The 13,027-nt window shown below is 42.0% G+C and overlaps 1 protein-coding gene across 2 annotated transcripts in view; it reads right to left on the minus strand.

Annotated features, from left to right (window-relative positions):
• Positions 1–1,342: 1,342 nt before the first annotated feature.
• tcaim (T cell activation inhibitor, mitochondrial) overlaps positions 1,343–13,027 on the minus strand; it is an 18,951-nt gene continuing 7,266 nt past the window's right edge. For both annotated transcript variants that reach the window (XM_017431171.3, XM_017431172.3), the window contains exons 6-11: positions 8,797–8,919; positions 8,129–8,226; positions 6,981–7,072; positions 6,669–6,901; positions 3,036–3,167; positions 1,343–1,745 (exon numbers count right to left, since the gene is read on the minus strand). In XM_017431171.3, coding sequence (XP_017286660.1) covers positions 1,520–1,745; positions 3,036–3,167; positions 6,669–6,901; positions 6,981–7,072; positions 8,129–8,226; positions 8,797–8,919 — 904 coding nt within the window. In that variant the 3' untranslated portion in view covers positions 1,343–1,519. The remainder of the gene's footprint in view (positions 1,746–3,035; positions 3,168–6,668; positions 6,902–6,980; positions 7,073–8,128; positions 8,227–8,796; positions 8,920–13,027) is intronic.

Genomic DNA, 13,027 nt, shown 5'->3' on the forward strand with positions numbered 1-13,027 from the left:
TACCCAGTGTCTGTTTTAGAGGACTTTTCTCTTAAATCCCCCAGAGTGCAGACCCTCAAACGTATTTGCCATCCATTGTTTTGCCATCTTTTGTTCTTTAAAACTGGATGTAAATGGTTTCTTTATCTCGTCATGTCTCCTGCATAAAACCTAAAAAACACCATGTGACCACCAGAGCCTGCTGCTGCTCAGTTAAAGTAACAATTTGCTCATTTCCTACAGTTTTTGCAAAGGCAGAAATCACCATGGCAACCAGTGTCTCAGAAGACTGAGTCATTCAGCAGCTTGTACAGTTTGTGTTGAGTGTTTTCTATTAGTGTGTTTGGTTAACGGAGTATCTCACTCGGTTGCAACTAGTTGGCAAACATTTTCATGATGGAATATCCAAAATGTCTTGAAAATGTATCAAGGTCCTCAATTTTCTTGCTCGATCTTGTCTCTTGAATTGTGAATATATTCAGAAAGTTTGTGACCATCTTGAGATAAAATTTATCGTTGGTGTCTCAGGCCCGTCTCAAATCCTCTTAGGTTTTGTTGCGGACATCTCCTATTTGTCTTAGGAGCAATATGCTGTATTTTGAAACCTGCATGGGAGCTCTTCTCTGACAGAAAATCAATAATGATTATAAAAAAAACTGGTCCAAATCCTCCCATTTCCATTGTTGGTGTACTCTAGTAGATTAAACAAACATGGAGGCAGCTGCAAAGGTACAAACTGAGCTAAAGAGAGAAGGATTTAGGGGAAGTGGACAACAAAATAACGTGCACACACTGGAATACAGATTTGCGAGCTGTGTGCACAAAAGTAAGTCCAGAGTTTCAAAAACTGTCCATGTAAAGGTTCTTTGGTCCTAATCACCTAAAACTGGGAGAAAATACCCAGATTTTCCACTGCAGTCTCACTGAACTCCGAGCAGCCCAGCATTCTGTTAGTTCAATCTGCAAGGTTCCAAAGTGCTGCTGACAGGAACGTGAGATCAGACCGATAAACTGATGGGTCCAGATTGTGTGCTGTCCAAGTCCGGACATGTCTGCTCCTGAGTCTTTGACTCGAACATTTCAGGTTTCATTTTAATAAAGTCATGACTTGGACCAATGGACCAATGGACCAGCAAGTCATGTGGCCGTGTTTTAAACAGACAGTTTTTGAAAATCTGGAATTATTTTTGGTGTGCACAGCTCGCAAAACTGCACTCCAGGCTGAACCACATCTGTTCATTCAGACTGGGCCTTTACAAGAAATATTTGACTAATAGCCACAATAAACAGACCTTTTCCGACTGTAAATCAACTCTTTTTCATAAAAATATGAAAATACACACCTGTAATCAGTAATGAAACATTTTTCGGTTTCAGGACTTTTATTTATAAAATCTGAAAACTTCTCACAGAGTTTAAAACAAAAACAACACATTTGAACTGTTCTCTTCCTCCACATCTTGCTTGTGGCTCTGTAATAATCCGAGGATAAAGTGCTTCTTTGTGCCAACCCGGTTCTGTGAAATCCAGTTCCTGTGGTTCAGTTCTTCCAGTCCCATGGGACACACAGGTCCCCATCCTGCAGGACTGAGTAGAAGTGAGAAACACAGATGTGGAGGCCCAGTAGGAGGGGAGAGCGCTGCTCCAGCAGCCTCTGACAACACTGGATCATTTGACTGGAGCTAACACTGGGTTCTTTGGACAGGCTCCTCAGAGACAGGGTCTGGAGACAAGACCGGACCACAGCGTCCTCCTCCACCTGCAGTCTGAACACAGACAAATACTGATGAACCAGAACCACACAGACTTCTGGTCTAATGAACGTTCAGGACCAAACCGATGAAGAGGCTGCTTGACTTGAACTTATTATTCGTGCATTCATGTAACACAGAGTCCAAGAACCATCAGAAAGGGTCCAAAAAAGATCCATCCAGTAAGTACTAATAATCCAACCTTCCTGGGAACCAGTATTGGACCCAGGGACTCATGTACGAAGACTTGTGTGGATTTTCTATTAAAACTTGGTGTACTCTTAAACAGAACCTTTTGTGTGTATTCATGTACCAGAGGCAGCTGGCCAATAGAGGGCGCTAGGGTGCTGCCCCACCACTCACATTACCTTGAATAAGATGTAAAAAATTAAATAAAAATGAAATAATAAAATAAAAATATTTTGAAATATATGTATATATATATTTAGTTGTGTAAGATAAATATTTTATAGTTAATGATAATTAAAGTTGTTTCGTTCTTCAACGTTGTCTGATTGATCCGTGTTAAAAGTTGTTCATGCGCAGTAGCTCCAATTCAGTACAAGAGATAGGACCGTTCAGGACGCACCTCTCCTGCGCCCAGAGCTGACTCCGCCTCCCGCCACCGGAGCGCGGGACTCCCGCCACGGGGGCTGACGTCACATCCGTCTGTCATAAAGTTAACCTGATTGAAAAGTCGAGCCGCAGGTGTGCTGCCTTTTATTCAAAGACAGCAATAAGTTCATTACGTGACTAAGTTACATACACAAGGTAATAAATAAGTTAATACTTAGTTTAAGAAAATTTATGCTAAAATCTGTTAGAATGTTTGGTTTTGAATTCTAATCGGAGTGAGACATCCAATCTTCGTTATATTGTGCGTTCAGAATATATGACGTAGTGAGTGCTCGCATCATAAAACAAGCTTTGATGTATTTTCTCCGGTAAAGTTTTGAAAAATAAGGGAGAAAACAGATCTTATAAACGCTAAATGTGTCCTACAGGCTTGTGTCTTGGGAGACCTCCGTCTTTGTTCAGGAAGCACTTGTGCATTTATATGTACATTATAATGTTGTTTCTGTTGTTTAATTCATGTAAATACACTGGTGTGATACCTTAGTATATGTTTTGTACATGTCTATTTTGGACTTATAGCCCCCCTGGAGAAAACTCCACCAGCCGCCACTGTCATGTCCTCATGAAGCCCCAGGTCCAGAACCAGGTCCAGAACCAGGTCCAGAACCAGGTCCAGCTGCAGGACATCTCTCATTGTTTCTGTGGTGACTTTGTTTTTGATTTACTCACTGATTCCTTCGTAGGATCCGCTGTCTGGCCTCAGAGGCATGATTCTGGAGGAACACCTGAAGCTTGGGGGGGTCACAGCGGGTGGGAATGATGAAGTGTCCCATCTCATGAAGACTGGGTGTTGAGCGGTCCCTGTGGTGGACACAATCAACAGAAACACCAGAGATTCTCAGTAAAACTGCTCTGAACTTTGAACTCTCAGGGGGGGTGTCCATCATGAGCCCCATCCCCACCTTGTTATACAGATGTGGACACTAAGGTCATTGGAAAAAAAATGAAACTGACAAAAGTAATAAAAAGAAAAAAATATTAAAAATCAACTAATAAATTTTGGTTCAACAAAACAAAATATTCAAATATTCATAAAATACAGAATCCCTGTACAAAATAACTAGAAACAAGCCCTGAAAGAATCAAACAGTGTTTCCAAAAATATTATGAACATGTATCTACTCAACCCCAAGCAGCAGAGGACCAACAAGTTGAACGATTTTTAGATCTAATAAATGTACCTAAGGTCACAGATAGTCAGAAAAGTAACTAACAAATAAGATAACAGATGAGGAAGTAAAAGAGGCAATCAGGAAAATAAAGGGGGGGAAACCCCTGAGTGGTATAAAGTCATGCAGGATTCATTAACCCCGACTCTGGTCAACGTGTTTAACTGGGTGCTGGAAAAAAATACAATTCCCCCGTCATGGACAGAGGCAATAATCTCTATTATCCCTAAAGAGGGTAAGGATCAGCTGGAAATTATAGACCTGTGAGTGTCTTAAATATTGATTATTCACTGCTATATTATCAAAGAGACTAGAATCTATAATACCAGGTTTAATACACAATGACCAAACAGGTTTCATCAAACAAAGACAAGCCCAAGATAGTACGAGGAGAATACTGCATATCATGAGGGAGATTAAAACACAAAACACTGACTCCCTGATAATAAGTTTAGACGCAGAAAAAGCGTTTGACTTAGTGAGATGGTCTTTTCTGTATAAAACTTTCAACTTTCATGATATTATTATCAAAACAGTGGCAGCACTGTATGATAAACCAACGGCCCGAATTAAAGTTAACGGAGATTTATCAGACTCATTTTACCTACATAGAGGAACAAGGCAGGGATGCTCCTCTTTGCCTTATTTATTGAACCATTGGCTCAGTGGATCTGGCAAAGACCTGATATAAAGGGCTTAATGACTCCAAGCAGTGAGCAGAAACTGGCTCTGTTTGCAGACGATCTTTTATTAGCTTTAACACAACCTGCTCAAACACTCCCGAAGTTTATGGCTATGTTGGAGGAGTATGGCAAATATTCGGGGAACAAAATTAACGTAAATAAAACCCAAGTGCTATCTTTCAACTTTAACCCAACAAAATAAATACAAGTGGAACTGGGAGAGTGAATGTATTAAATATTTGGGGATTAAGTTGCACAAAGATGACTCTCAAATGTTCGGGGCTAACTACCAGCCACTGATCTCAGATATAAAATCTGATCTCCATAGATGGAATATGATCCCCTTTTTGACCTTGAGCTCTAGAGTAGAATCTATCAGGATGAACGTTCTCCCACGAATGCTTTATTATTTTCAATGTCTTCCAATTAAAATACCTCCCAAACAATTTCAAGAATGGGACAGAGTCATTTCTAGATATTTATGGCAGCGGAAAAGAGCTAGGATTAAATACAAACACTGCAGTTAAAGAAAGAAAAAGGGGGTTTGGGCCTCCCGTGCCTGAAGGACTATTATTGTGCTGCCCAGCTGAGATCACTGGTTGGTATATGCTCTCCATCCTACTCATCAGGCTGGAAAGAAATAGAGGGAACCATTACAAGGGGAGTCCCAATTAGGGCCTTTGTGGCTGATGTTGCACTCCAGAAGGTGTTGGCGATACCAGGGGACCCCTTATTAGACTGTATGTTTGACTCCTTAAAAAGTGTAATAGGAATATGTAAACTAGAGGACTCCTTCAGGTTGTTTAGATGGTGTGCCTATGATTCTGAAAGATTTTAAAGCTGGTCCCTTAAGGGCCTCACATGTTATAATTCATTTCTCCACAAGGGGTCATTTAGAAGTTTTGAGGCTTTACAAAATGAGCACGGTTTGGAAAAAAAAACGATTTCTATAGATTATCTTCAAGTCAGACATCATTTTAATCAAAATCTGAGGGATGCTCCAAGTGGTTGCAGCGAGGGATTTTTGGAGGTCTTCCAATCATTAATGAAACCAGGACAATTCAACAAGGTGGTTTCCAGGATATATAAGGGAATTCAATTCTCAAAACAAGGGAATATGAACTACATTAGGAAAAAATGGGAGACTGAACTGAATGAACGGATCCCGGTCGAAACCTGGGAGGATATATGCCAAGCTCAGTGGACCTTCACGGCTTCAAATACATGGAGAGAGTTCTGATGGAAGAACATTGTGAGGTTCTTTATTACACCGATTCAGAAAAGACATTTGGGAGTTGGAGATTTTTGCTGGAGACAATGTGGGACTAAGGGAGCTACACATGAACACATCTTTTGGAGGAAATTCACGGTCACGTGCAAAACATCTTTGGAGTTAAGATTCCTTTTAAATGTACAATCCTGTATATGGGTGATATACAACATATGCTGAATAGAAATGATAGAAGATTGTTTGGCCTCCTTATGGCGGCCAGTAAAAAGGCCATTACACGGAAATGGCTTAAAGCGGAACCAGCTACTACTGAAGAATGGCTTAATGTTGTACACGAAATCTATGTGATGGAGAAGATCACTTTTTATCTAAAAATTCAGAAGGATAAATTCTACAGAACTTGGTTCAAAATGGTCTGAGTATGTAAAGCCAGTAAGGTCAGACTTCATGTCAATTTTGGGACCCAACCCACGCTCTCTCTCTGTACTTTAAGGTTTAGCAATGTGTGTACACCAGGTTATCTAGCTGTCTAGCAAGCCTCCTCATTATTTTTCTGTTTGGTTTTGTTCAGGATGTTGTGCACATGCCAGGTGTTGGAACTGGCTGTTTGTTTTACCAGTGTTAGACCACCACAAAACAAAAATGCCTCATGATGCCTCTATGCGGTGACAGCACTGACAGAATGAAAAAGTGACTAAAAGTTCAACCAGAAAGGATGAGAACATAGAAATGACCTGTAGTCCCACCTGCAGAAGCACTCTTTTATAGGGGTGGTCTTGCTTCTTGCCTCTCATTTCCACCTGTTGTGTCACAATAAGTGTTACTACATAACTTTGATTCCACAAAGGTGTGACAGGTTTGGAGTTACATTGTTTTGTTTAGGTGTTCCCTTTATTTTTTTGAGCAGTGTACAATTCTGTTGAACCAAAATTTAAAACCAACGTCTGATTTTTATTTGTTGATTTTGAGCCTTTTTTCTTCTTTATTAAGTTTTTTGTTTTGTTTTAACAAAGGGGTACCAACAAACTCTGTACAGTGGTTTAGGGGATATTTAGCTAACAGACTGAAACAATTTGTCTCAGTTTTCGTGACTCCACCAGAATGAGCCATGTGGCTCCTTCAGAAGAAGCTGGACTGTTTCAGGTGAATGTGTGAGAACAGGCTGAGGAGTACCAGTGTGTGTGTGTGTGTGTGTGTGTGTGTGCAGGGCTCAGCGTACTTCTCCAGCACCATGGTGAGGCCATGCAGGCTCCGAGGGTGTAGGTGCAGCCGTCGGGTCAGCAGGCTCTTGTGGAAGGTGTTGAGTGTGCTGTAGTGCTCGGCGATGGGCTGGACCAGCCCCTGCCTCTCCATGTGGACCACCTGAGTTCCTCCCAGAAGGTGACTGATTCTTTCTTTCAGCCAGTCAGTCTGCTGCTGGAGGCTGCGGTAACTGGGCAGCTGCTGGAACAGCTGGAAACACAGGAAGAGGATGGATCAGAGACTGGACTGAAGGGAAACCTGGAGCAGAAGAAGACTGAAGCTACGTTACTTTGGCCCACTGGTGATGAACATCCATACTTCCCAGCATGACATGTCCAGAGGCATTCATTCCTGACTGGTCAGCAAACACAACAGTGTGTCCTGGAAGGGTGGGGGGACAGGACAGGACAGGCTGCTGAAAAATGACTTTTTTCAAACCCTGAAAAAACATTACATCTAATTTCATGTGATATCTGAGATGTGTTGGTGCTCAGAGTATGTGCTGGGGATGACTGTCACCTACCACCACACCAGGTTTCAGCTGAGTATCTATCAACTGAGTTATAGCTATGTTTATCTTGTCTAAGGCAGATTAGTGAGTAGGCCATCTTGAATTGTGTTCACTCCAAACGGTTCTTAGTTATGGATGTACATGCAGTCATCACCATCAGTTTAAAAAACAAAACAAAAACTGCTCAGACAGACATTGTTGACTTTAACAGTTAATGACAATGTTCTAGGCAAAGATGTTGGGCTCAGAGTATGCTCATCTATTAGCACAAGACATTTTAGCCAAATATTTGTAAAATTGTTTGAGTTATAGTCATCTTTGTGTTGCTGAGACAACCATCTCAAACTGGGTTGACTCCTAAAGTTTAACAGTTCGAAAGGTCACCCATTGATTGTTCTGAATTTCATTCAATTTTTCTGGTGGTTCATGAGATATTTTGCTAACAGACAAACAAAGTTGACTGCAATAGGCAGCAGGTGGTAATATTACCCTCAGATTCTGGATGTCCTTAAAATACTAAGAGTCAGTGCAGGATTCATTTCAGTTAGCAGTCTGCTAATGCTACACTTAGAAGAACGATGATGGAGAGGCTCATCGGTGAAGAAAAGTCCTGTAAGCTTTATGAATTTCTGTTTCTTCATTAGCAAATGTCTCCGGACACATCAAATGTTTTGCTTCTTAATATTTCCCAAACATCATTGTAGAATAAATTTGCTACACCTTCATGCACGATGACGGGCTTTAAACACATCCAGCTGTGCTGTGTGTCTTTTCATAAACAGGAAATTATGCATGGGGACTGAAGTGGAAAAACAAGAACATAACAGAGACAAATTAAAGGAATAAAACACTTGAATGGTTGTTGCAGCATGGTGAGAAGAAGACGCGTAGAGCTTACAGGTGTGGATGACAGAAGCAGTCAGTACCTTGCAGGTTGAGGAGGGCTTCTGGGCTCTGGTAGGACAGTCGGCTCAGACTCTGAAGCTGGCAGTATTTATGAGGCACTCCCCAGCTGCGCTGCCACCTACACCACACAAACACCACAGGATCATCATCTTTCCACCTGTGATCCCTGAAAACCCAGCTCTTCATCTTTAACTTGTCTCTAATGACTGCTTCTGTACCACTGAGCTGTAATTAAACCTTTACTTAAAAACTCAAACTTGATTGAGGAGTTCTGCCTAACCATAGACCTACATATAATCTCCCATTCATTTCAAAAAGTTTTGAGAAAATCAATTGTGTGAACATCTGGACAGAAATAATTTAATTCAATTCAATTCAGTTTATTTATATATATACAAACTTTTACATACAAAGGCAATTAGTAAAAGTTATCTGTCTAAGGAAACCAGCAATCTGCCAGCTTCCTTAGACAGATAATTAATCTGCTTGAGGAGTTTCAGTCAGGGTTTAGAGCTAATCATAGCACAGAAACAGCACTGCTGAAAGTAACTAATGATATTCTTCTGGTCTCAGACAGAGGACGTGTCCATACTTGTCCTGTTAGATCTCAGTGCTGTATTTGATACAACTGATTAAACAGTTTTTCTCGATACTAAAAGGCAAACACTTAACACATAAGACAGCATACCGAATATCTGCCAAATGAAACTTTTGACACAGTGTTTGCCTCAGCCTGTTCAGCTCTTCTCTTCGTGGAAGGCTGGCGCTGTGCTTCTCTGTGGCTTCAGGCTCGTTCCTTTTCAGCCACACACTAAAAGAAAAACAATAAATGAAATTAAAAACAACCTTCCTGACACCACTCTAAGCTGAACGAGGTACAGAAACATCTCCCCAGAATTTCTGGCTCAGGTCAGTGTTACAGTATGTACACAGACAAGCTTGTAGTTTCTACTTTACTTAGTTAAGTACCGAAGGTGGTGAGAGTTATATCATTTCATTAAATGTGAGACAGTAGGCTTAGCATTCTTTAAATGAATGCATATCACCTGCTGCCTTTCATACCAGTTTCAGATTGAGATAATCCTGTTTTTGGAAATGAGCGACTTGTAGCTGTTTTATTAAAACTCATGGAATATTGCAAAATGTCATGCTCAAAATACGAGTTAATTTTAACTCAATATCAGGAAAAGTGCCTGAGATAGAGCCATTTTTGTTGTTGGTTAATGTCAGTTAGCTCTGGCGGCCATTTAATTGGATTGACACCTAAAGTTCATCAGGTGTATACGTACATCCATTACTTTCTTCATTCTGTCTAGTGGTTCATAAGATACTTTGTTAAAAAACAAGGTTGACTTCAAGAGTAAAAGCTGAAGTTTTAAGCAAAGATCTCTCACACTGAATAGCACATGGTGTATGTATCGTTTATATCTTTCAGCTACAATCACACCATATTTTAGCGCAATATCTGTAAAATTCATTGACACAACTAAAATCTGTTTTTTGGTGCATGAACTATTTTGCCAACAGACAGACAGAATTGACAGCAGATACACTTGATAATGGGAAAAGTTTAAACAAAGAACTTGAGTAACTTGTTACCACTCAGAACATGTGTTGGGGATCAGTCTCAGCAACAACCACACCAAATATTAGGTCACTATCTGTAGAGAAACAAACATACACATGCACATTATTCCTTGGGACATAGAACACCACCTCACTGATAGGTAAGGAGATGGAGGTGTGAGGTTGAGGTATAGTTCACCTCTGAACACAGCTTGGGCTCTGGAACCCAATTCCTGGAGAGGGGCTGGACTCTTTCCTATTTCAGAGTCGCCCAGAGAGAGAGGGGTGTCAGGCGGGTGTGGGGATACTCACAAGCCCCCACTGAGCACTTCAGTAATGGAGTTTTCCCCGGTTAACAAGCAGGACGGTTCTTTGTGACTTTGAGCTACAAGAAGAAGGATTTTCGCTGTTGTTTGTGTTTGTGAACTAAACAGTGTGCTGTCTGCATTGCAGGCAATGAAAAGGTTATCTAGAAGGGGGGGGGGAACGCCTCCTAACTGAAGCTGAAGCTTTGTTATCGTCCATAACAAGTGCCATGTTCAAGCACAAATGTGCTTGGTACCAGGCCACCTTAGACCAAAGGTTGATCATCGATTTTGTAATAGTGTCATCAAACCTGCGGCCCTATGTCTTAGACACTCATGTAAAGACGGGCAGAGCTGACAACTGATCACCACCTGAAACTTATGCCCCTTTTCCATTGGCTCTAAAGGTCCCGGCTCCACTCTACTCGGCTTGCTTTGCGAGCGTTTCCACGGGCCTTTTTCGAGGCCAGCCCCGGCAATTTTTAGCCTGGCTTCGAAGCAGTGTCCAACTGGGACGGCCCTGTTTTCGTGGGTTACGCAAGCTAGCTCCTGTTCACTCATTGGTCGTGGGTGTGGCCAGATTGAAGCGTAAGAAGAGCAAAGAAAACACCGATAGACAATTTTGGAACGGTAGTGAAGTAATTGGACTATAAACAACAGCGTTAGCTTACCCTGCAGAGTTTCTGCCGTCTGTCCCCCAGCTGAAGGCGCTGTAAAGCCTAAAATGTCCGGCGGATAACAGCTGTCCTACTCCGCGCAACAATCGCGGCATCCAGAGCTTTTCTTCCACTGCGCCTCTCTTCCTGAAGTCTCAGGAGAATCAAAAAACAGCAACAACACAGGGCCAACGTTGTCCATAGCTCTTCCGTTGTTTACACAAATGCGGTAGCGCACGGTGCGGCTTTGGACCCCGCCTCCCCCCTCCCACCAACACAAGGAGGCGTTCCTCTGCTACCGAGCAGACTGGCAGGTGGAAACTCATTGCATTGTTTACAGAGCCGAGCAGAGTAGAGTGGAGTGGAGCGGGGCTGCTCAAGTAGAGCCAATGGAAAAAGGGCATTAGTTGGATCGGGTGGTGGGGGAGACTGCAAGACAGTGAAGGTAAACTGAGAATGTCTGGTATCTGGGAGAGCTTCAACTCACAACTCTTTTTACATGTCCAGCAGTAAGTCCGGGACATGGAATCCAAACGGGCCACATTCAGGGTCTCTATTGCACAAATGATGATAAGATGGAGCAGGAGATGGCTCAACAAAGCACAACCTTGTCAGCATTAATGTTACGGTATGTTGTGGTAAAGAAGGCACTAAGAAAAAAGGCAAAGTTTTCAATTTACTGGTCCACCTACGTTCCAACCCTAACCTACGGTCATGAGGTAGGCATCATGAAGAAAAAAACAAGATCTTAGATACAAGCAGCTGAAATGGGCTGATTCAGTAAGGTGGCTGAGCTTAGCCTTAGAGATAAGGTGAGGAGATACGTCATCCAGGGGATGTCATAGTAGACCCTCTGCTCCTCTACATTGAAAGAAATGAGCTGAGGTGGTTCTGGCAACTGATTAAGAAGCCTCCTGGGCACCTCCCTTTAGAGGTTTTCTGGGCACATCCCACTGGAAAGAGAACTCAGGGCAGAACCAGAACATGCTGAGGGGATTATGTATCCTCTCTGGCCTGGGAATGCCTTGGGATCCCAAAGGAAGAGAAGGAGAAAGTCTATGGGGAAAGAGATGTCTGGTTTTCCCTCCTGGACCCGTTGGCTCCACAACTCCCTCATGGATAAGCAGCAGAAAATGGATGTCTGAATGAATCTGGAAAATTGACTGAGTTATAGTCATTGTGATTTAAAGGTCAGTTAGCTGAGGCAGCCATCTTTAATTGGGCTAACTCCAACAGTTAATGAGTTGTAGATGTTCAACTATATATCATTTTGAAGCTTTTGAGATGGAGAATGGAAAAAAAAAATCTTTTTGTCATTTTGCCAGAATGGGTCACATTATTCCAATGGTTCATAACATATTTTACTAACAGACAGATGAACACACACACACGCAGTCACAAACAAAACAATATTGTCTGCCTTCGCCTTTTTTTGATGAGTGATAACAAGTAAAATAGCTAAGGAAACTTTAGAAATGTTGATGTCTTTTATTAATGAATTACTTTCCTGTCTGTGATTGGCTGATTGAGTGCCTTTTTAACATACTTTGTGCCAACGTGAACGAACATGAGATGCTGAGAATGCGTGTTTGTCTGTCTGAAAAACAATATTGAGTCTCTGACACCTGTCCCTACCTGATCTCCATGTAGATAAGTTACTGTTTAGTCTCGACCCAGAACTTAGGGCGAGCGTTATGGCCCTTTTCCATGGGGTCGATTGGGCTCTACTCGGATCGACCCGGTGCAGGTTCAGTCTTTCCTTTGAGCGTTCCCACCCACTTTCAGCTCGCTTCTTAGAACCTACTCAGACGAGGTTCCAAGCGAGCCGAGTGGAGCTGAAGATATGATGTCAGCAGACTGCAGGCCATTGATTGGCCAGAGAGTGACAACAATCAGGAGTGTCTTCTTCACAAAAAAACACCATTTTTAAACCCTTTTGTTTTTATTGTTTCCTTTAAAATATATATTTATGGAAACATGTAAACCAACACTGTTCATTTCATTACTTGTTGGTTGACGTAAGAATTCAGATGGTGCTAGACCAAATGGACTTGATTTATAAGCTTTGACTGACGAAGAAGAGGTGGCCTCAACACTTTTGGAATCCATGGCAGAAAATGGTGAGTGTTTTGTGACTTTATTTTACTTATTTACTTGTTGTGGTAAGGTTTAAGTGGATGCACTATGACCAGGGCCGTAGCTACCTCTGAGGACCCCGGGGTCCGGACCTCAGTGTTTTATAAAAACATGAATCCAAACAAGGCTTCTGAACGGCGTGGTTCTCTGCGTAGCTCCACCAGTTTCCTGTAGGAGGCGCTGCAACTGTGTGCAGCTGCAGCCAAACTCAATGTCTACGAAGAAGAGCGCAGCTTTGCTACCTTACTGCTAAAAT

The sequence above is a fragment of the Kryptolebias marmoratus genome, linkage group LG16 (genome assembly GCF_001649575.2).
Source record: "Kryptolebias marmoratus isolate JLee-2015 linkage group LG16, ASM164957v2, whole genome shotgun sequence".
In the NCBI taxonomy this organism is placed as follows: domain Eukaryota; kingdom Metazoa; phylum Chordata; class Actinopteri; order Cyprinodontiformes; family Rivulidae; genus Kryptolebias; species Kryptolebias marmoratus.